Genomic DNA, 25,000 nt, shown 5'->3' on the forward strand with positions numbered 1-25,000 from the left:
ACACTTTGATGAGATCACAAGGTTCAGGTAACTGTTTTATGACTTGTCACACTTGTTACCTGTGTGACTATGTTGCCTAGTTAATGTTCAAAGAATGGCTGCATGGAGGTATTCCAGATCTGTCTGTCAGCTGACTCACACACTAGCACATGTCTTCCAAGTCTACAACAAAATTTGGATCCAGAACTCTTTAAATCAGCCTCATCTGTGGATCAGTGCAACAGCCTTTTCATTATCTGAACGTCTCAGAGCCAAAGAAAGTGCAGATCAAGCGGACCTGACCCAGCGCTTCTTCAGCTTGACGTGTCAGAGCCAGAGCTCCAGACCGAGTGGCCCATGCCCCGACCCAGCGTGACCTCGAGCTGAATCAGGGCGGAGTCAGCTCCCTCGGCTGGATCACACAGCTCCTGTGACTGTTTGGCAGATACGATCATCGTAGAATCAACATTTACTCTAACACACAACTAGATAGACCTAGAACAATCATATCTAGTGGCTCCATCTGTTATCGACTCATTTGTAAATTCCATATTCATATTTATGTTTAATTATGTGGTATTTAAATCCTCATAACCCACTTTTGGTAAAGTGTTTATTCATTTCTAGAAAAGGGGTCAATGTCACGGTTACAATCTCAAAAACTTTCAGATTAACTATTAATTTAAAAAAATAAATTAATTTAGATATTTAATTATAGAATTGTTAAACACATAATAAAGGCTGGTTCCCTATTAAAATAACTATTAAAATCTGATAAATAAACATTCCCAAAATCATGCAGTGTGTCATGTTTGAAATCTTGATCTAATTCTTAAATCGATATCAACTTTGAATGTCATCCTCTTTAAGTGGGAGGACATGAATAACACTACTAATTTGAACATATATTGAATAGTTTTGATGTCACATTTAACAAAGTCTATGTCATGTTTAGCATCCTTTATTCTTTGCTTCTGTTCCTGTACTTGTGCTGTTGCAACAATACAAAATCCTAAATGTGAGACAAAGTTTTATTGCTTTGTCTTTCTCCTAAACCCCCTGATTATTCCTCTGTAGTTTCCTTCCCATGCCTCCTCAGAGCTTAGAGACACTACTTAATATGGCGCAGTTGATTGACAGCTGAAGAATCTAGGAATTTAGGAGATGAGGAGAGGAAAGAAGTGTAAACAGGTGTTCGGGGAAATTCTGATCCCCTCTATTACAATAGGCCTGTTTAAACAGCATAATCTCCGGCGGGATGGTCAGCTAGAGCAGGCGGATGAAGCAGAGTCCTTTCGCCATGACACGCAGTGTCATGGCGAAAGGACCAAGCTCGCGTTTCTGTGTGGCACTGAATAAAACGAAATTAAACTTTGTGAATGTTCCTGTCCCCTGTCTCCCTCACACACCACGGACCCACACACACAGAGCCAATTAAGGGTAAGCTTGATTTTTATCAATGGTGAAAATGTCATCAAGATCATATATTACTTGTGCCAGGACTGTCTCATTCGGACCATCTGTGATGTAGATAGATGAGAGGGGGAGAGAGGAGGAGAGGTCCTGAACTGCAGGGTGTCAAGTTTCTGATTATTATTAAGCCTGAGCGCTACAAGCTTGCGAGAGGCCTATTAGACCCATAAGCCTGTGCAAAGCACGGCTGCGAAAGTGCGCACATTGTGCACATGAAATCGAGCTCAAATCGCTCTCCCGTTTCTAAACACTCATTAAGGCACTTGTCCACTCATGCACGTCCCGTGGATACCAATTAGTAGAGGAAGAATTGAATATTATAGTTTTAAACAAGCACTTTAAATGTCGATGATGAACGCTTCCATGTAAAGTGCTTGTTTGTGCTAAGTAGCTCACTCAAAAAACAACTGATGGGCATGAATGACACACTATGTCATAGGAAAGCGCGGGGACTTTCTGAAAATGTATAGTTTATGATATTTTAAAATGGGAAACGGAATATTATTATTCTTTCTTCTCTGGACCAATCCCCCAAAAATCGTGTTCCTCTACATTCTCCCTTTTCCAAACACTGGGGTGTGCTGCAAAAAATGCACTAGGAGATAGGAAATGGCAAAACTAGCCCCCCACTGTGGCACCTGGTGTTCCAGTGGTCTCAAGTACTAAACCATCCTACTTAGCTTCCAAAGGTGATGAGATTGGGCATTGGTAAGGATTGCCAATGATCAAAATAGAACCGCCCCAATCAGCTACCAGTGCAGTCTCCTCAAGTGTTACACGGCACTGCCTTTTCCATCACGCATTTGGACTTTGAAGTCTATCAAGTCTATCACTGCAGTCGCTTTTCTTTTTTTTTTACGATTTTTTTGGTCCGAGGGCTTTATTAGACAGGAAAGGTAGGCGTGAAATGGGAGATGAGAGAGAAGGGAGGACATACAGTAAATTGTTGGAGTCAGGATTCAAACTCACACCTTGCAAGGCGCCGTGATCTCGTCTTGATCTCACACAAGCTGTCCGCCTTAGTCAGCTTAAACAAACCAATTGAATGGGTAAACAAAGCGATTTTATTTCCTAGCTAGCCAACATGTTAGCCAACATGCTTGGTTATCAAACCTTTTGCAAATCCCTAAATTTAATAGGCAACGCAAGGCAAGGCGAGACACTTAACCTGTCTGTGAAATAATATTTTGTTAAACCCTTTGCTCTGCATTTCTGTAGTTAGTAGAGGATATAGTTCAGGGACATAGTTTCTTCCCCAGAAAACCGGCAGCAGAGGTTTACTTTTTATTACCTACTCCATCCTGACTTCTGATTGGCTGAGGTGCCGGCAGTGCTGAGACCTGATTGGCTGCTCAGTGTCAACACAGCGGCTCTGTTTCTGTGGCACATCAAGAAAATACACACACACGACAGGAAGTGAAGTAGACGCATTTACAAAACAAGAGCATTTCATCTGACAGAGCGATTGTGTCTCCTCAGCCAGTCGTCTGTATCATTCCACGGTATTTAAGAAATATCCAAAAGGAAAATCTACAAATGTTTTCGCTTATTCGCTCTTTAAGTCAAGAAGACCAACTATATTTATGTAGCTTGAATCATACAATCAAAAAACTCAATATATTATGAGAAGAGAGATGGGGAAATAAGTTATATGGCTATGGTTGTCAACAAACTTATGAAGGCTAGTGTAAAAAAGGAAGAAAAAAGAATGTAAAAGTATGAGATAGCCTTCCATGTGATGTCCCATTTTAAATAAAATAAACACATGGTTTGAGAAGATGTCCAATACCAACTCTCGATCAAATATTAAGTACATTTGTTGCAGTGGTAATTTCGTCCACCAGAACATAATATCACCACTAGATATCGGCTAAATGTTCTCTATTAGACCAATACCTATCTTCTGATATCACCCAATATCACCAATAACTCATCCTAGGTTTTATGGGACTAATGTTAGGTTACATTTTCATTGTCTGAAACTACACTAAAACCAGGGGAAAAAAAAAAAAAATTGTAGTGTGCTTTACAAAGTTCACATTTTAAGCATCATTTGAGAGAAAAGACAAGGCCTACTGTTATCTGAATAGACTAATCCAAGAATGTTTGCATTATTATTATTATTATTTCGTTAGTAATCATTCACATTTTGATTTTATACGATTACAATGTGTCTTGGAGCCTAACTTTACACTCACATTTGGTAAATATAACACAAAACCAGAGTGTTTTATTTTGAAAGTCCCGTGACACCGGAGCGTTTCCTGTCTCTCAGTGTTGATGTGTCCCGTTGGGTGAGGTCCGTGTCTGCGCTTTATTTCTCTTTTACGCATGAACTAAAACACTCAAAACATGCGTCATTCCCTCACTACATAATCCTCTACCTCATTGCTGTTTTCCCGCTGCGAAACGTTAATTTATTTCGCAGGTTTTGTTTAAATTACCCCACGTTTACGCCAGTGTCTCGCTAGCTCGCAAAGCTAAGAGGCGACACCGAGTGCACCTGCTACTATTTTTACATTTTCCAAAACGACGAGTTATTTTTAAGGACTACGACTTGATAAATCAACTTGTCAAGAGGAACACTAACTACTTTAGCTGTGTTCATCATTTTTGAAGACGTAGAATATCCGGGAGAGCTCGTAAAGACAGACAAAGACCATGAAGTAAGCCAAGCGCGTTTGGAGAGGGTGGAGATGCGTAAAAGTGACCGATGTGGCCGGGTTTTGGGATATTTTTAACCGGGAAAAACAGCTGATTACAGACTTTGGATATGGCGTCTCCTAAAGCCAAGAGCGTTCTCCAGAATGAGGCCGGGAAGGAGTGTAAAGTGAGTCCGGGGAAAGGAGAGGGAGAGGCGGCGCAGGGAAACCGGATGTACTGCCTGGACGAGCTGGAGACCGTGGCCACTGTGGGTGAGTGGAATTTAAGATTAGAAACCAAAACCCTTTTAGAAGAATATGTGGGCTGAAAGGGCAAGAGAGTCTGGTTTATCACAGCAGCTATAACAGGTACATGCATAGTCATAACATACTAGTTATTATTTTGCCTATGTTTTTGAGTGGGTTTGGCTACATTTAATTAGTATTGCAAAAAGAATGTGGGATGCTAGGTTAAATTTAAATAACATGCAAAGCAATTTTATGCATGCGTTTGAAGTTCTTCTAAAAAAAATTAGATTAGTGTGACAAAAAAGTAGAAAATGAAAAAAATAGATTGTCAAACCTTGATTTATCAGGACAATCAAATGATTATAGAAAAATAATTGTACTTTATAGATGTTTTAGTAAAAGTCAGAATATAAATTGCATGATCAAATTTTAAGTTATAGTACAGCCATGGAGCAGTACCACCATAAAATCCATTGTATTATTATTAAAGGTGCACTATGTCACTTTTCTGGTGGAATGTCCACTACTTGCTATTGTCACTATGCCTATTGCATGAAACTGTCTTTTGTATCTTTTTCAACTAAAAGTGTTTTTATTGCTCTAAAATGTATTGGAAAAACCTACAAGTTCTGTCATCTTACTTTGTTTTGTATTAGTACAAATACTGCTACAACCGCTGATGCTGTTTTCACTACTACAATAAATACAATACATCTAAAGCATGTACCAAACTGTCTATTACTGTATTGTGACATAGTTATTGTAATGTCCAGTTGACATGATCGGTGTAGTTTACGTGTTTTCCTCCTTTAGAAAACGTGAAGCAGTTTTTGGTGTTAAATGACAGAAACATGTAAGAGTCGAGCCTAAACTGGTTCAAACTATTGTCCCCTGTTTGCCCCGTTCTGTTGTGTCTCAAATGTCACTCATTCAAACTAAGTGTTGAGGTGATCGTATGCAAACTCACTAGTCAAATGTGCTTTCTGTAAAGTGTGGTTTAGTCAAATCAGGTTGGACATTGTGTAGAAGTTTATACAGTATGTGGAGTTTCAGATGTCAAGATTAGGTTCAATGTTAGAATTATTAGTGATGGTGAAGGTTGTTTCATCATTGGTAGGATTCTTAAAATGTAGACCTTAATAATCATAATCATATAATCATAATAATAACTAAAAAAAAGGTTTATTAAAATATTATGATATCCTCCTGTTTTTAATGAGCTGCAGTCACTGTGACTATGGTTAAAATTGTCCAAACTAAGTGTGCAAAAAAAAAATTGTTGCCATATTTCCCAGCTCGAGATTCAGTTTAGTCTTTAGTTTAGGCCTTGTCCTGGCTTAGTGCTGCATTAGACCTGGTTTAGACTCGGTATATTGTTGGTTAATGCCGATTTCACACTTTAGGATTTTAAAATTGTTTGCGATTTTAAGTTGTTACACAGGTTTGCATAGCACGGACATGAGGACATTTGCAATGATTATTTGTCTCACACTCAGTTGAAGTATAGCCACCTTACACATTTGTAATTTAAGGAAAGATGTGTTACAAGCGGAGGGGAGTGACACATGATTGAATTTGACTATGTACTGAAAACGACTATAGGAGGATACAGAGCCAGCGGGAGCTGCTTTTCCACGCGCTCTTATTTAGAGTCAAAATAAAACAAAATGAAGAAATTGAGTGGTAATGAGCGCTTACCGCTGCTGCATGATGAAAATGTTTGCACAAACACAGTGTTTCTGTAATTCATGCTATATATAAAGTTTTAAGAGTTGTCACTAGGCAACAGAGCCTAGCACTGTCTGGCTGCTCTGATTGGCTGCGGTAAAGTTGTTGGTACCTCACAATTTGAGGTTTACGAGCTGCGACGCAACAAATAAGTCGTAACAGAATCAGATCAACCCACAGACATAAGTAGTGCCACAGTTAATCGTTTATGGTAATCACAGATCAGGTCACGCCTCCCTGAACTAATACAACAACTCAAGCTTAAAATGAGGTAAAAGGCTTTAGTCCTTATTTAGAGCTGTTTTGCCCTGATTTAGACCTGGTTTAGTCCTAGTTTAGTCCTAGTCTGTGTTAGACTTGATTTTTGTCACAAATTCGACCATGTCCAAGTTGTATTCTCATCAGTATGAATGAAAGTTGAATAACTTGCATTTATTAAGCTTATGTACATGTAACAAATGCATTTAATAAATAACGGTAAGAACACAAACTGTAGTTTTTTTGTTTTTTAATTCCAGTCCTTATAAAATGACCTAATAAAATGTCCTAAGCAGTATCTTTGATAAAATTAAGCAACCTTGCCAACTTTATTTCAACTTTCTTCCTGCAACTAAAAGATGAATTTATGTGAACCCTGGTACGTATTTAAAACCAGCCCAAACAGAACGGTATATAATTATACTTCCACTATGAGTTCATGTAGTAATTTGTCATCACTACAGGGTAAACAAAGATATTTTAATGTGAAGCAGTCTTTTGGCTTGATTCATGATGACGCACATTATTAATCATTCCATTCTGAATCGATTGACCCAAATAATTTAAATGTTGAAAGATTTATAAACGTATTACCATGATTATAATTCGAATAGAGCTGGGAATCACATCGTAGTGTGAAACTCGGTTTTGAATATTATTTTACAATCTGGTGTTATACAAGTTCTGCTAAAGAGAAAGACACTTCTAAAACTGTTCAAAAGTCAATGTGTCCAATGTATGTGATTTATTAAAGAATCTAATACTAAAACTACTATTTCAAAAAGTATAAAGTATCTTGCCATCATTTTTTCTGACAACCTGGCATTCTCTCAAAACTCAATACATTTCATTTACATGATGGTAAAAAAAAAACCTGCAGTGTCAAGACCGTATCCACCCCACATAATGTGTATAATAATACTAATTATAATACTAATTAGGCCCGAGCGCCACAAGCTGGCGAGAGGCCTATTAGTCTCGTAAGGCCGTGTGAAGCACGGCTGCGAAAGTGCGCACGTAGTGCGCACGAAATCGAGCGCTCAGCGCTCGCCCACTTCCAAACACTCACTAACGCACTCCTTCACTCATGCACGGCCCGTGCATACTAATTAGTAGTAGGAAAATGGAACATTACCGTTGTAAACAGGCGAAGCCCGTGCAAAAGTGCGCACTAAACGAGCACTTCGCGGTCGTCATCCCCATATAAAGCACTCATTTGCGCTAAGTAGCTCACGAATACGTTCCCCATCTCTTGCATGTTCCGTGCATATAAGCATGTAATGCAAAAATTGAACATTATTACTGTATAGAGGGCCAAAAACACAAAGTGGGCGGAGCCCACTCAAAATTAACGAAAGTACCCGTCAGTGACCAGGGACCCACACCATGAGGTAGAAAAGCGCGAGCGCTTTCCGAAAATGTATAGTTTATGATATTTGAAAAATGGGAAACATTGTTTTCGCATCGGAATATTCTTCTTTCTTTCTTCTTTCTTCTCGGGACCAACCCCCCTATTTTTCACCCAGTGAACATTGACGAAAAGTCACAAAAATTTGCACACCTCTAAAAATCGCGCCTCTCTACATTCTGGCTATTTCTCTTTTCTAAAATAAAAAAAAAAATTGGCGCGTCAGCGCCCCCAAATGTACCAAAAATGCATTGAGAGATAGGAAATGACCCAAAAAAAATCTGATCATAGAATCATGAAATTTGGTGCAGAGGTAGATGGTGACAAGAGAAGTAAAAAATATTATTACGGCAACGCCGTCCGCCCAACCAAATGTCGGCCATATTGCTTCAAAAATGGCTAAGCATGACTCGGGAGTTTTTCCAAACGTCGTACTTTTACGAACTCCTCCCAGGGCGTTGGCCCTAAAAAGCTGAAATTTGGTGAAAATGCTACTGAGGAGTGGGACATCAAAAGTTATTCAAATTACATTGATACCTGTCACGGTCTCTGTGCGGCGAAACTGCAAATTGTAGCTAGAATTTCAGAAATCTCCCAAATTTAACATTTCTGCCGTTTGCGCAGATAAAGTCCGAATTGCGTCAAATTAGAATCAGTTGTTAAACTCTTTGCCCTAAACCTACTTGAGGTGAAATAAATTAATTTGGCGCCACAGCGCCCCCTACAGATTTTATATGGAGGTTAAATGTTTAGTTTTGCGAAATTATATGAAATTTGACACACAACTCAATTTTAGCATCCCCATCAAAAAAGTCAATGAGACTCATGTCATAATTGTTATGGCTTTGCCGTAACGATGACCGAAACCTTCCATGTTATTCCAATGGGGAAATCACCAGAACATGTTTACACTTTAGACTTTCACAAACTCCTCCCAGGGCGTTAGCCCTATTAACCTGAAATTTGGTGAGACTCATCTTCAGGGGTGGACCATCAAAAGTTATCCACATTTTTATTCAAAGAGTCACGGTGTCTGTGCGGCAAAGCCGCACATTTTGCCAAGAATTCAAAATAAAATTGCTTTTTGATGGTAAAACAAAGGGGAGAAGATGTGACAGCGTCACAGATTCAGCAGTAGGCGTAATAAAAGGACCATTGGGGCGCGTTAGCGCCCCCTCCTCTTGCGACGTGGCGGCGGCGTGGCGAGGGCCGATCATTGCCGCTTGCGGCTATATTTCTTCTTTCTTTCTTTCCTTCTTCTCGGGACCAACCCCCCTATTTTTCACCCAGTGAACATTGACGAAAAGTCACAAAAATTTGCACACCTCTAAAAATCGCGCCTCTCTACATTCTGGCTATTTCTCTTTTCTAAAATAAAAAAAAAAATTGGCGCGTCAGCGCCCCCAAATGTACCAAAAATGCATTGAGAGATAGGAAATGACCCAAAAAAAATCTGATCGTAGAATCATGAAATTTGGCGCAGAGGTAGATGGTGACAAGAGAAGTAAAAAATATTATTACGGCAACGCCGTCCGCCCAACCAAATGTCGGCCATATTGCTTCAAAAATGGCTAAGCATGACTCGGGAGTTTTTCCAAACGTCGTACTTTTACGAACTCCTCCCAGGGCGTTGGCCCTAAAAAGCTGAAATTTGGTGAAAATGCTACTGAGGAGTGGGACATCAAAAGTTATTCAAATTACATTGATACCTGTCACGGTCTCTGTGCGGCGAAACTGCAAATTGTAGCTAGAATTTCAGAAATCTCCCAAATTTAACATTTCTGCCGTCAGATAAAGTCCGAATTGCGTCAAATTAGAATCAGTTGTTAAACTCTTTGCCCTAAACCTACTTGAGGTGAAATAAATTAATTTGGCGCCACAGCGCCCCCTACAGATTTTATATGGAGGTTAAATGTTTAGTTTTGCGAAATTATATGAAATTTGACACACAACTCAATTTTAGCATCTTCATCAAAAAAGTCAATGAGACCCATGTCATAATTGTTACGGCTTTGCCGTAGCGATGACCAAAACCTCCCACGTTATTCCAAATGGGAAATCGCCAGAACATGTTTACACTTTAGACTTTCACAAACTCCTCCCAGGGCGTTAGCCCTATTAACCTGACATGTGGTGAGACTCATCTTCAGAACCATCAAAAGGTATCCACATTTTTATTCAAAAAGTCACGGTCTGTGTGCGGCAAAGCCGCACATTTTGCCAAGAATTCAAAATAAAATTGCTTTTTGATGGTAAAACAAAGGGAGAAGATGTGACAGTGTCACAGATTCAGCAGTAGGCGTAATAAAAGGACCATCCTCTTGCGGCGTGGCGGCGGCGGCGTGGCGAGGGCCGATCATTGCCGCTTGCGGCTTTAATTATTATTATTATTATTATTATAATAATGTATAATAATTATAATATTTATAATATATTGTTGTTATTGTTATGTTAAACTTCTAAATGCTGTGTGTTTTATTACAATCCAACTCATATTCGCTGAGAAATTAATCTCATTAGCACCCACGGTCTGCTGTGGCGTGGTCCTGACCCCCAGTTCAAAAGACAAGCGCTGTGTGTGTAATATATCATGTTACACTGTGGGCGCCTGTGGGGACCTGTGGGGACCTGTGGGCACCTGTGGGCGCCTGTGGGGACCTGTGGGGACCTGTGGGCACCTGTGGGCACCTGTGGGCACCTGTGGGCAGCTGTGGCTTATTGACAGGTGCGGCCTGTAAATGTACAATTTCTTGTTTCTTTGTGAATTGTATTGGAGCGGCTTTTATTCAGGAGCGTTGTACAGCCCGAAAAGTATTGTACTATTGAAGCCACAGAGGGAAGCAAGGCTACCAATCTGCCCCATCGGCCCCTCCGACCATCACCAACCATTCACGCTCACACCACTTTGATACTAGGCAATGTGGGCTAAGTGTCTTGCCTAAGGACACAACAACATCTTTGAAGATTAGAGGAGAAGCATCAACATTACTGCAATAATAATATATCCAAAATAAAGGCCTTTTAAGAATGCTTCTAATTATCTATACATTTGTAGGGCCACAGTTTTGGACTAGGGGCCGCAGCAAATCTTTGGTTCATGAAGCGGGGCAAAATTAGGACTAAACCTGGAACTAAACCCAGACAAAAGACCAGAACAAAGTTAACATCATGGACACAAACTGGGCCCAAAACATGACAATGACCAGAACACATCCGCTTTGAGACAAACAAAAGTTTCAAAACTGTCATTTGACCCCAAACGTTGAATACTGATCATTCTTTGACAAACATGTGAATCTGTTGCACTCCAAAAAGTTCAAAAACACATCCAACAAATGCTCATTGTTCTTTTGAGACCTGCTGGTTCACTTCTACGTGTCATTCTCACCCTGTCCTCCTTCTCCAGGACTAGACTAAAGCTTGTCAACTATGAGTCAATCAACAAACGCCTTAAGGGCTTCACTAACTAACTGCGTCAGAGGAGATATGCTGTTACTTGTTGAGTAACTTCTACCTCGTCTGCAATTGCAATTAGAAATGCATTTTACATTTTTAAATCCAGATTTAGTAAACAGTTCACACTTTTTAAACCCATCCAGGAGCATAAATTTGAGAGAAGACTGAAATCTGGACTGCTAATCCCACGCCTTTCAGAACATGTTTGAGGTCTAAACTACAGGATTAGAAGCTTTTACACAGAATAAGAATGATAGTAGTGCTTTTAATGTCAATTTTTGTGCTAAGCCTTGACATAAAGTACATACATGTATCTGTGCGCTCGCCTGATGCGGCCTCATGATCTCAATTGGAGCGTGGGCAGATAAAGAGCTTTAGGTTTTGTTTTGGGGAAAATCCTCTCATCAGAATAAAATGCACAAAAATGGGATTTACCACTGCATGCCATGGGACTCCCTCTAACCCTTCTCTCCATCCCTCACTCTGCTCTTTCAGTCTTTCTCTGAACATTAAGCCTGCTTTTTTGCCCCGTCCAGCTCGCTAATGCATATTGCACCATTCTCTGTGGCAATCCCAAGACGCAAAGGCAGCACAAAAATGAGCACTAAATGGAATAATTTAAAAAGCCTATTGCTGGGTGTCAAATAACATCGCAATATTGTAAAGGCCTATTGCATTTAAAGGGGTATTACGTAACATTTCTGGTAGAGCGTTATATCCGTTGAGATGTTGCCTGGAATGCTCCACAGTACGGCATTAAACTCTCATTTTTAAACCATGTGCACATATAAAAATGTCACGTATGGGGAGGGTCCGATATGAATTTATTTGCACCAATACGATATCTTATGTGGTCGATAACTAATATTGGCCGACACCGATAATAAGCCCACAAATGTATGTTCAGTTAAAGTTCACAAATTAACTTTTCATTTTTGTAAAAATAATTTTAAAATGTGTTTATCCGGGATATAAAATAACTTCTGTTCAGTTTAGTTTATATGTTTATTTGAGCAGTTTGTAATCAGAATCAAACGGATACAAACCTCAAAAGGAGTAAGCAGAAGTACAACACGTGTTAACCCTTATTTCCTCTTTCACAAAAGTACAATTGTGGATTACTGACACAAACCATTACACAATACATAAAATAGACACACATATACCAGCTGATGCAACCATATGCTTGATTGTTGACTATATGTTGTTTAGTTTTATTTATTTACATATTTATTTTGCACCCACAAATGCATCCATGGTTTGTAAGTGTGTGTAGAACTGCATCCATACAACATGAGCATGTACATGACGCAGCCTTGTGTACAAGTATAGATCACCATCCACACACATGCCCACACGCTCTGGCACGATTGTGTGGACACACACACATTTTAGCCAAATTGGCTGAAGAAGGTGGTGTGAAGTCCACCAGTTAATGGAGATGGAGGACATGTACAATTGTTCCTGATATTCACAGTTTTTTGGTGGGTGATATGTCACATGCAAGGACACAACGAAAGGAAATGGAATGTCCTTTTTGAGAACTAAATATCCCTGTGTCTAAATTAGTCCTCAAGATTATTAGGTTGTTTTGTCCCAGTCTCAATAATGGTAAATAATCTTTAAATCATGTTTCCGGATGCCTCCTGGGCGCCTCCCTGGGGAGATGTTTTGGGCATGTCCCACCGGGAAAAGGCCCCGTGGAAGACTCAGGACACGCTGGAGGGACTATGTCTCTCGGCTGGCCTGGGAACGCCTCAGGATCCCCCCGAAGGAGTTGGAGGAAGTGTCTGGGGAGAGGATGTCTGGGAGTCCCTGCTTAGACTGCTGCCCCCACGACCCGGCCTCGGATAAGCAGAAGAAAATGGATGGATGTTTTTTTAAATAATAATTGTAACTCTAAAATTTGATATTATGACATCTTTAGTCTCCACGAGGTTCTATTCTGTGTGAACATGTTCTGAAATATATGGGATTCTTGGATGTCAGTCTTCTCATGTTTAATGCTCCTGGACATGTTTGAAATGTGACCTGTGCACTGAATTGCATTTCAAAAACATCAGTAATTCCTTCAAAAGCTACTGTATCTAGTATCCTTTCTCTGCCTTCTCCTCTAGCACCGGTGCACTGAAGCGTGGCATGTTTTTATTCTTGTTTCTTTTGCCTCTGAATATAGCTTCTCTTAAAAAAGAAGTAAAAAAAACTTCAAACCGACGATTCTTGTGAACTCTAAGAACGAGTGAAGCACGTTCTATAAATATACTCTGCAGTTACATTCAAAAGGTTTGTGTGTCCAGGAACAAAATGGCCACAATGTAGAAGACTGGAATGTACTGAAGTCAGCTATTAAAAGAGGGGGCATAGACTGGGTTTAGACTGGGTTAGACCATATTTAAGCCTCGTTTAGTCCTGGTTTGGACCATATTTATTATATCTGCCTGGTTTAGAATGTTATTTAAACCTGGGTTCGTCTTTATTTCTAGATAAAAACTAAACATCATATTAAAACCTTGTTTATTCCTAGTTTTGTCTATTAACCATTGTTCTTACCCGTTAGACTTGGGTTAGTTCTGGTTTAGACCTAGTTTTGGTGTTCTGCTCCTGAGACTGTGAAATGCAACACAGATGTTGAATAATAATAATAAAAATAATAATAATAATAATAATAATAATAATAATAATAATAAAAATAAAAATACAGTAGTAATTAATTTAACTTCGCATAGCTTTTTCCGACTTGACCGCTGGAACGCAAAAACTCGAAGAAAACATCCTTCCGAGTTCCGACCGCCGAGAACAACTGGAACGCAGCATTTGTCCTGGTTCTTATCTTGATCCCATAGCATTGCTCTGATGTAACAAATTCAGACTGTAATGTGATCACACTCTGCTCGATTTCAGCTTTTACCCACGTTGCACCCCTCTGTCTCATCTCACAGTCACCGTTGGCAACACAAATAATAACAATAGCAACATTGGCTTTACTTGTTTAGCTTGAGGCAGAGATTACAGGAGCAGAGCAAAGCCTTTAGGAACCTCTGAACGAAAAACATGTTTTTGCAAGGTTCATAAAACAGAAATGATTGTTTGTCACTGATCTATTCCTGGTTTAGTCCTAATGCAGTAAGTCCTAGTTTAAAGCTCCACTGAGGAAGATTTTCTCCCAAAAAATACAAATAAAAAGCAATTCTGACAGGTGGTTTTATTGTCTGTGATTGTTTCTCCATTCTCCATCTCGCCCTCTTTGTCCCTCTCTCCTCTTTTAAATAAGCTCCACTGTAGAGGAAATCCAAAATCCATCCCATAATAATGATCCTGACAACTCTGTTAGCCATTTCCTTTTTGAAGTTCCTGTTTCAGTCTTGTACAAAAACACTTTACATCTCCTCCTGCCTCTCCCCTTCTCCCCTTTGCTTTCTCTCCCTCCCTCTCTCCATCCCTCCTTCTTACCTGACAGTCTAAACTTATTCTTGTTGACATTTGGAGCACTTTTGTTCTTCTGTTAAATTAACCCGACGTGGTCTCAAACTAAAACACGAGGCATATTAAGCTCTTTTGCAAAACGCTGTTTCCGATGACACGGTGGCGAGTCATAGAGCAGATTCCTTTCAGACTGAGTAACACGTTATGCAATGGCAAAAGGGGATCACTGACAAGACTGCATTTGTTTTTTGAAATAGTTCGGAAAAAGTGAACAAGTAGACAAATGTAGACCATTTTTACTGCATAGACCTCCAACAAGACATTTTGTCGTTTTATATGGTCAATGTTCAGCCGTTTTACATAGTGCTCCTTTAAATGGCACTCGAGTAGAAAGCCAGATTAAGGAAATACAAGTTTACATTTATTTTAGTCCTGTTGTAGTCTTGTTTACGGTGCATTGGTTCCTTTCTCCGGTGATGGTGCACTACTACGAATATGTATTATGATTATGTATTATGAAATTTCCCCATGTGGGACAATAAAGGAATATCTTACAGTCTATATGAAGTCTGGTGTCAAAAAGAGCCTTTGACACTTTGACACGTGAGGGTCAGTTTCACTTTGGCCATTATGATGTTTACCACTCATGTAGAGGTCACCACAGTGACCCAGCCACAGTCTTGTGTACAGGACTTGCTCTCCTCTGTTGTTTCTCCAGGTTACACAGTCTCCCCAAGACTCTGGATATTATAGAAGTGCCTTCCTCTATTTCAGTGTCCCACTCCCTTTGCCACTGTTGCTCGTAGCTGGTAAATGCAAAAACGACATCTATCATGCCGTGGATCATCCATTGCAACATGATCCACAATTTGTTTTCGCCCACAATTCCCGCATGGGCCTGTACCCACAAAAACCCCACATCACTCACTCCCCTCTCCACCCCAAAGCAAGCGGGGCCTCAAACACAAGATCTGACCTTGCTCAGGATGATCCTGACTTCAGAGACAGCAACACAGCAGCTGAGTCAGACAAAAAATCTTTCTACTTCCACCCACTCCAAAACCCACTCAATTACCAAAATGTATGCCGTAAAAACTCGGGATTCCGGGATGTGATCTCCAAATCTTCCTCTGCTATTATTGAGGTCCACAGACCAAAATTGTTAAATGCAGATCCACATTACCACTGATATATCGCCAGAGCCATGGCAATTATTATTGTAAGCAAACCTACAATAGGATAGGGTAACATGTGCACTGTGGAACTGTGAGGATATGGTCTGTCTAAAAGCTCGGACATAACCTGCTAGTTTAACGTGAAGTGGAGCAGAGCAAAGACAGCTGCCACCGCTTTTAGACGAGCGACCCAGGAGTTTCAAACTTTTATTACTCCTGATTTCGACTGTATATAGCACTGTTATAGAGAGAGACTAATGTGATGTTACTCCACTGACACTAAACTGTTAAACTTCCCTGAAACTTTCTAAAACATTTACCCAAGTCCCCAATGTCTTTTTTTTTTGCCCACAAGCATGATCAGGAAAACGTTAGTGATTTGACGGTTCATTAGCTCCACTAGCATTGCTTCATTCGTGGTGCTGCTTCAGCCAGACGTGAGGGACATCATTGTGATTGCTCGTATTGGTCTGCACTGTAGTGTCCTCTTGACATCCACAGAACACATCTGTGCCACTTGGTCGGGTGGATGGCACGTCTGTGCTCCATGTGAGCACACTGCAGGGTCGTGAGTTCAAATTTGGCTCTTGACAGTTTACTGCGATCTCCTTCCCTCTCTCATCCTCATTCCACGCTATACTATCCTCTGTAACAAAGCCTACATGCCAAAAACAGAACATTTGTCTAATGTTGGTGAAAACTCTGGCTGTGTTTACACGCACACCAAAAATCTGATTACGATCTGATTTCTGGAATTTTAAGATTACAGAAATGCCATGTCAGCTGTAACACTTGATGGGAGTAATTTATTTAACCAATTTATTTAATACTTGTGCAGGTTTCGAAAAGGAAAAGTATGCAACAAAAAAGGACTAATTGATTGAAAAATTGATTAAAAAATTACGCCACACAAAAATTGGCAAGTATTTTTCCCTCGTGTTTGTTCTAAACATTATTGCAGTTCACACTTCTCTGTCAAAGAAAAAATGGTGTTGGCCAGTGGTTCTCAACCTGAGGGTCAAGGGTCAAGATCCTGATGGGGGTCACACAATGTTGTGGGCCTTAAATAGGCCCTCACACCCTTCAAATAGAGTGATAAATGTAGATTCTTACTTGCGAACATTCCAAGTTCATTTATCTAGGCCTATTCCCTGCAAATAGAATCAACCAATAGAAATGAGGCTACATTATAACTTTGGAGTTATTTTGGTGGTTGTGATTGAAAAAGTTTGAGAAATACTGGTGTAGGCGACGGCGACAAACGCAAACATTTCACGGTGCAAACCCATGTACAAGCACCATGTTTACACAAGCACTACTTTCAAATGGAGAAGGAGCGACGTCGCCCCCCTGTTGACTGAAAATGTTATGGATTAACAGACTCGTGTCACTAGATGTCTCGCGTGCATGCAGTTTTAGTAGTTATCTTACTTTTTACTGGACATGTAACTGTTCTCACTGTCGGAAACTAATTTGATATTTTTTTTACTGACCTCCTGTGGCTGTTGTTGGTAGTGTATATGGACTAATACTAAGACACCACCATCTCTTTTGTGCTGCCCCTGCAGGAACGGGCACGTTTGGGCGCGTCTTCCTGGTCAGAGACAAACACAGCCGTGCGTTTTTCGCCCTGAAGCAGATGAAGATCCCCGACGTGATCCGACTCAAGCAAGAGACACACGTCCACAACGAGAAGGAGGTTCTATCGGAGGTCAACCACCCTTTCCTCATCAGGCTGTGAGTCATCTAAGAGACAAATGCTTTCTCAAATTAAACACACTGCATACATGTGAAACTGGACTTATCATGATTTCCATTGTAAAAAAAAAAAGAAAATGTATGTATATATATATAATCTTTTCTTAATAACAATTATCTGGAGCTGAAGGCAAGTCAGAAGTCAGACAGAAGATTCATTGTCCTGGTTTATGGTAATACATATTTCTGTAAATATGCCAGAATTAGCCCAAAGGCTATTTTTCATCTGTAGTCTCATGACCTGTGTTATGGTCAGTCCAAAAACTGAATACAAAATAAGTTAAAATATATACACCATATACATTATATGACACATCAATAATCCAGTTATATCTCTGTAATTACTGGTCCACATGAACAAAAACTGGGGCAAAGTTCATATTTCACAATAGTTTCAGAAAGTGGGAACACTATTCAACCCAAAAGATGTTTTGTTTTGAGTTAAAGGACTTAAAGGAAAACTAACAACATCTTTATTTTTTAAATCCCTGTGTTGGTAAATGGTTTGGAGTGTCCGTCTGCCCCTGCTGTCTCTGAGCGGACAATCAGCCTTGCAACAACCCGACATCCTGAGAAACCATGGCCCTTTTTTGCATATATTTGGTAGTTAAATGTTTTTGTATGTGATTATACTGCCTTATTTCAATCAAAATGAAACATTTTAGGGTCTGTTCATAAGTTAAATGTAGCACGTTTGTGGAGCCGATCCCTGACAAATAAATCTCATACATTTGTGGATCATGGAAGTTTCTTCTGAAAACGGTTAATTTCCCATAGAGTTACAGTCTCTGCTCTCCATCTGAGATTATCATCAAATTCCAGAATGTGAATGCAACCTATTTTTGCTCTTCCATCAGAAATATGCCAAATCTGCAGAAATATCACTTTACAGCCTTGTTGGAAGATTACGCCACAAGTTTCAAGACACTTTTTACTGCTTTTGACAGTTTTCTTCAAAAATCAATGTCAATATTTTTGCAACTGTATCCAATATCTCAGCTCATTATTTAAACCAGCCTTAAATTCAATTGCCAGTGTTTTTTATTGTTCAAAAATACCTTGCAAATCCTACGTTCTTACCACGAGCGGGGTCTCCTCTCCACAGATACCTATATATAATTTTGGCTCAATAGCTCAGTGAGGCTTGGACGACCTCTCTAATGATTTTGTTTATTTTGTCTCCAGGTTTTGGACACACCACGATGACCGGTTTCTGTACATGCTGCTGGACTATGTTCCTGGAGGGGAGTTGTTCAGTTACCTGCGCAGTAGGGGGCGCTTCAGTAACTCTGCTGGTCTGTTCTACACCTCAGAGATAGTCTGTGCTATCGAGTATCTACACTCCAAAGACATCGTGTACAGGGATCTCAAACCGGAGAATATCCTGTTGGACGCAGAGGGACACATAAGACTCACCGACTTCGGATTTGCAAAGAAATTATCCGATCGGTAAGAAAAAGTAATCAGGAATTCATCTCGTGAGACATTAATTGATTGATTGATTGATTGATTGATTGATTGATTGATTGATTGAAATTATGCTTAATGTAGGGTTGCAGCTGTGGAATATTATTTTAGTAATTGACTTGAGTAACGTTTCAATCTCTTTGTATCATTTACTTGTTCTTCATCATAATGGTATGGATAGGTTTGTTATGAATATAATAGATAGGCCAGGTCAAATCTGAGCCACAGTTACAGTAGCTGTGAATTAGTTCTATGCCAAATCACTTCAGCTAGATAAGAGTAAACATCTGTGTTTGTAAGACTTTGTTTCTTGAGGCAGTGTTCGGCAGTTATTCTTCACTGAGGTTGTTTTGCAGCTCTTGCTCTGCGTATCGTTCACTTCAGGCTTTCACCGCTCGCTGCAGTTTTTTTCTGCTTGTGTTTTTATCATCGTGGTCCACAACAAAACTCCACTCCAGAGACAGTCTCAGATGTAAAAAAGACCCTCTCTCCAGTGTTGTGCGGTCAGTGCAGGCCCCTCTGTGTCAAACGACTTCTGTCAGGTCCATGTGCCCCGGGCTCTACAGTTTGGTTCATTCGCGGTTAAACAAATCATTGATGAAATAATAATCAATGTTTTTTGTTAAACTTGCAGCACTAGGTAACGTTTCTGGTGGAGGGTCTGCCAACTGCTTGACTCCATGAAATGTTCCTCAGTATGGCATTAAACTTTTTGATCTTGATTTCATTCACTTGGATGTGTGTTTTTGCTTGACCAACCCTCACAGCGGACTTCTAATACTGTAGCTGTTGACCATGTTATAATTGGTCCCGCATTTATCCACTCAAAGTTGTATGTTGAGTGATTCCTGTATATTTGAGTAATATTTATTCTCTTTCATTCTTGCTCCAAATATTCCAGTTTTCCTCTGCAGACGGGGCCCCTGCTCTGAAATTCATCTTCCTTTTTTCTGTGATTCTGCATAAATCTGCCTTGTTACTAAGGGTGCATTACGTATATACACTTTTGATTCCAATCAGGATTCGTTTGCAATGCTAGGCAGGTCCGGTACTTTTGGGCAAAAGAATGAATCCAACCACTGCTAATGTATCCCAAGTTTGTTTATGTGATCATGGATCATGGATCAGGCAGAGCTCCGGGTCTCTTCCACTCTTTTCTGTCATTTTCTGGCTGGTATTGTACACAGCGCATCTACAGTGGTGGAGATGCGTCTTTCTGTACATTTGGTACGATTGATAAAAGTGTATTGTGAACGTGGACCAGACCAGCTCCGAGAGAGGGACAATGTTGCAGCTTTGGTGTCCAATCGAACAGAAGCTGCTTCAAATTGTATTGTGAATGCGACCTTAGTCCTGCGCGTTAAATTCGTCCCTTTCCTTTTTACATGTAAGATGTCATGTTTGTTTTGATATAAACAAATCATGCGTTTCTCGGATGGGTTAATTAACTTGTCAATTACGGTGGTGTGAAGTCCTGGAGACTGCATACAGTTCCACACCAGTTCCACAACAACACTTTGTAGCATGTGGTCTTGACAAGCAGGTGGTGGACCCTCCACCAAAAAATGTAGAAAGTGCACCTTAATTGGCGCTTTTACATTAGTTGCCTCTAATCTAAATGCCTCTTTAATTTTATTTTCCAGATAAGTGCTGAGATAAATGATTTTGGTTGGCCAAACAATAGGATTCTACATAGGTTTGAAGGGTGTTGAGCCTTGTTAAAGACTATACATTTTCCCCAAATCACCTGGAGTGATAGCCCCATGGAGTTACCGAGGTACCGGCAACCCCCATGGTATTACCAACCCTCAGGTTGAGAACCATTTAGACAACAAGTTGACGTAGCTTAGTCTTTATTTAAAATGCCACTAGAGGACGCAATGACATCACCTGCTGAGGAATTAAGCCGTTTCAACACCAGGCAATAGGTGGGTAATACATGGTGATTTGTTTTAGTCCTCGGTTTAGTCCTCTGTTTAGTCCTCGGTTTAGTTCTCGGTTTAGTTCTTGTTTTAGTTCTTGTTTTAGTCCTCGTTTTAGTCCTCGGTTTAGTCCTTGGTTTATTGCCGTAAAGGTGGTCATAATATTTTGGCTTACCTCTCTGAGTCCCTGTCCATTATATTCCATGTAGCCTCTTTGTGAGCTGACAGGTGCAATTACATTCTCTTCTTATTCCACTTATTTTCTTTCTCTCTTCTGCTATGATGGACTAATAGACTGATAGATTGATGGATGGCAGCAAAATGAGTGACACATCTGTCACTATGTTTTTAAATCAGAAAACACAATATACTCCAGACTGCACACAACACCACCCAAAACTAGGGCTGTGCAATGAAATTAATTTCAATCAAATATTGATCAAATTGCCTTTTTTTAATGCATTTAGAAAGATTTTACTTTTCTTAAACCAGTGTTATCTCTTGGTTAGTTCTGTTTTTGTTCCGTCATAGTCCCGGTTTGGACTAGGTTTATGCCTTGCGGGAAATCACCAACAAATACAACTTTTAAAAAACATATTTTATACTTCCGCAATCGCGCAGATGTTGGCTTGAACACAAAAAGGGGATCTCAAAAACACATGCGCGAGCATGTGAACGTTCCTCCTCGGTCCTCGCAAAGTCACTGTGTAAATTGTAAATAGTGAATTCTACGGTCGAGGCACTCAAAGTGCTTTACATCACGGCCAACCAGTCGGTGGGTCAGTGGATCTGACCTCACAGTCGTAGCACATGAGCCAGGTTTGGTTTAATGACGCACTGAGACAACACGTTACTTTTGCCTTTACGCACCACACGCTGGAGTTCAGTTTGGCCCAAATGATCCAACCTGAACCAATGGCCTACCGTCAGAATCTGCCCTACCCAGATATTCCCTTCATTATTTTGGAACGGAGAGCACTTGTATCCGAGAGCTTGCTACTAAGTGCTCTACCTAAATGGAATAATGGCCTAATCTGTGCCCAACGCAGGCGCGTGCACTCAAAGAAGTAATTGGAGTTTTTACGTTCCACATGGAGTTTTACTGGCAGAATCAGAGCGCCTGATAGTGTTTACATTAGTGTTCTTCCTGCACGTGTCTCTGCAGCTGAAGCGTTAGTCCCTTCTGATCCATGTATCTCCCTCCTGTGATTATTCAGTCCTCCGAGAACACTTATATCTTATATATATGTGTGTGAACTCATTTAGCCTTTAAGTCTTCAGCACAATGAGAAAACCACTATATCTGCAAAAAATAAGCCTACTGTCTACTACTAGGTTACTAAAATACAATTTGGTCTGTCATTTTCAAAGTAAAATTAGGGAGGTCACTTGGAGTATGTTCTTCCTCAGCAAAATTCCTTTGCAATCCTTTTTAAATGAGGCTCCTGACCTAGTTTAGTCCTTGTTAAGTCCAAGTTTAATGCTGGTTGAGTTTTGGTTTTGGTTTAAAGGATGTCCCTCATGTCTCAGTAGTCCTGGTCTCATTTTGTTTTAGAATTGATTTAGTCCTTGTTTGGAGTTTTGGTTGTGTTAAAAATCATATTTCTCAATAGTCTTGGTCTTTTTTGTCCACTTTAGGCCTAGTTCAGTCTTGGTTCTGTCCTAGTTTAGATCTGGTTTAGTCCTTGGTTGAGTTTTGTTTATCGTGAAGTATCACATCTCTCAGCATACCTGGTCTTGTCTTGTTTTTAAACCCTGATTTAGTCCTGGTTTAGTGCTAGTTTAGACCCTGGTTGTGTTTTGGTTTTGCTGTAATTTTTTCTCCTTATTCGTCAGTAAACATGTTCTTGATTTTAGACCTGGTATAGTTCTTGTGTCCATGTTGGTTTAATACTGGTCTAGTCTAATTTTTTGTCTCTTATTTCTCAGTAAATCTGGTCTATTCTTGATTTTAGTCATGCTTTAGTTGTAAGTCCGTACTAGTTTAGTCCCTGGTGGAGTGTTGGTTTTGTTGAACTGAATGTCCCTTGTTTCTCAGTAAACCTGGTTTATTCTTAGTGCATTTCATTCTTGGTTTAGTCCTGCTTAATTTTGCAACCTTATTGCTCATATTCCACACCACTTTCCACTACTCCTGTGTATTTCACTCTGATAACACCAGACTGTGGATGTGGATCACACTGACCCATTTAAACAAACCTGCTGAGTCTAGGTGCGGCCACAGTGCCCCCTGCAGGCCGGCATGAGACACAGCCTTCTCCGCTGCCGCCGCTGTACTTTTGAAAGGTTACAGACTTGGACTAGATTCAATTTCATTTATACCTTGTTTTGTCTTGGACTCGGAGGACTTATTATTGAGCCGTTATTGAGCCGAGACAAAGACAATAGTAAGACTTTTGGAAATATTTAGTATTTCATTTTGATGAGATAAAATAAATAGTTTTGAACATGGGATTAATGTGTCCAATAGGAGGGCATAATGCACCAACCAAATTATTATTTTATTAAATGTTTTATATACTGTTAAATAAATAATTACACAGACGAAATAAATAATAGAATCCTCCAGTCTGTCTAATAGTAGTGAATGTGTGTGGTTAGGGTGGGTTTGCTTCATGCATTAGTGATGTAAAGAAACAGGACACGGAGTAAACACTGTGCAGTCTGAGAAATATGATATCCCACAATGCACAGGGATACAGTGTCACGAGGAAGAGGTGCCTCGTGGGTAAGATGAGCACCCAATGAAACTGGATAGGGTTTATAGTACTATGTAAAGTGGGTAAATGACCTACTAACAAGATGGTGTCATTATTCATAGCTCAATGCATTGGAATTGTGCATTAACATTTCTTCTTCCTCTTATCCGTTGGTGTTTTATGGGAGTTGGTTACATTACCGCCACCTACTGTAGTTGTGCGTCTTCAAAGTATGAGTTCCAGCAATTTGCATACATGTTATGTGCCTTAACCACTCAACCACCAGGTAGTCGAGCAGAAAGTGTATTTGTTAGCTAAAGCGGAGTCAATCACGAACAGGGTTGTAGAAGTGACATGACCTTCCTCACTGGCACCACTGGTTTCCATGGGGCGGGCACTTAGCTTCACTTCCTGAAACGCAGTGGCTAGAGGCTTGGCTACATCCACTTTTATACAGTGTATGTGTAGTACGCACGATCCCTGCAGTTAAAATATTTGCTGAAGTTAATCAAATGTTTTTGTTTTAGTCCTTGTCAAGAACTTTTATGGCAAGGGTATAATTTAGACCTGGAATAGACCTGTTTTACACCTCAAGGATAAATGTATCTTGAAGATGGAGAATAGTTATTATTAGAAAAAAACAACAAATCTTTTTTGTGTGTTTTAGATAACCTCCTTACCTTGTGTAATGATTTTATTTTTGGGACATTAAAGGTTTCTTTTTTTCATTCATTATCAAAATATAACTGTGATTCTTTTAATGGCCGACTAGTCTTGAACTAATAGGTTAAATTGTTGCAGTCCTAGTGATATGCAAACAGGAAGGCCTTATATGGTCTTGGAATTGACCCAGAGACCTTCAGGCGTGTATTTTTACAGTTCTAAATACTCTTAATACCGCAGCACCTGCCACTTCACTCTGATGAAATCTCCTCTCCTGTAGCATTACATCACCTTCGTCAGAGGGATGCTGACCTCTTTCATCTTGTTTCCACAGCAACGTTATATCTGTGTGTCGGATGCCCTCCCATCCTCCTTTTATCACTGTTTAATTGAGCTGCAGCTAGTTAATCTGATCAGATGTTGTTGGGTGGTTGGAGAAATACAGTGGGATAATGGACACTAATAGAAATGACCAGAGAAAACATTGTGGATTTTATTTTTGGATATTTAAAACAAAACAAAAAAAGTTAATTTAATGCGTAATTGTGGTTTCTGTTCAGGACCTGGACCCTGTGTGGGACTCCTGAGTACTTGGCTCCAGAGGTGATCCAGAGCAAAGGCCACGGAAGAGCCGTCGACTGGTGGGCCCTTGGCATACTGGTGTTTGAGATGTTAGCGGGGTAAGTAGACGAAACCAGGA

The 25,000-nt window shown here is 40.0% G+C and overlaps 1 protein-coding gene across 1 annotated transcript in view; it reads left to right on the top strand.

The window, feature by feature from the left end:
- Positions 1-3,698: 3,698 nt before the first annotated feature.
- prkx (protein kinase X-linked) overlaps positions 3,699-25,000 on the top strand; it is a 36,273-nt gene continuing 14,971 nt past the window's right edge. Inside the window, exons 1-4 of the mRNA XM_072451378.1 lie at positions 3,699-4,367; positions 17,360-17,528; positions 18,735-18,998; positions 24,861-24,980. Of these exons, the coding sequence (XP_072307479.1) occupies positions 4,226-4,367; positions 17,360-17,528; positions 18,735-18,998; positions 24,861-24,980 (695 nt within the window). The 5' untranslated portion in view covers positions 3,699-4,225. The remainder of the gene's footprint in view (positions 4,368-17,359; positions 17,529-18,734; positions 18,999-24,860; positions 24,981-25,000) is intronic.

The sequence above is a fragment of the Eucyclogobius newberryi genome, unplaced genomic scaffold, assembly GCF_026437365.1.
Source record: "Eucyclogobius newberryi isolate DKJ021-1_F unplaced genomic scaffold, fEucNew1.0.hap1 SCAF_181, whole genome shotgun sequence".
Lineage (NCBI taxonomy): Eukaryota > Metazoa > Chordata > Actinopteri > Gobiiformes > Gobiidae > Eucyclogobius > Eucyclogobius newberryi.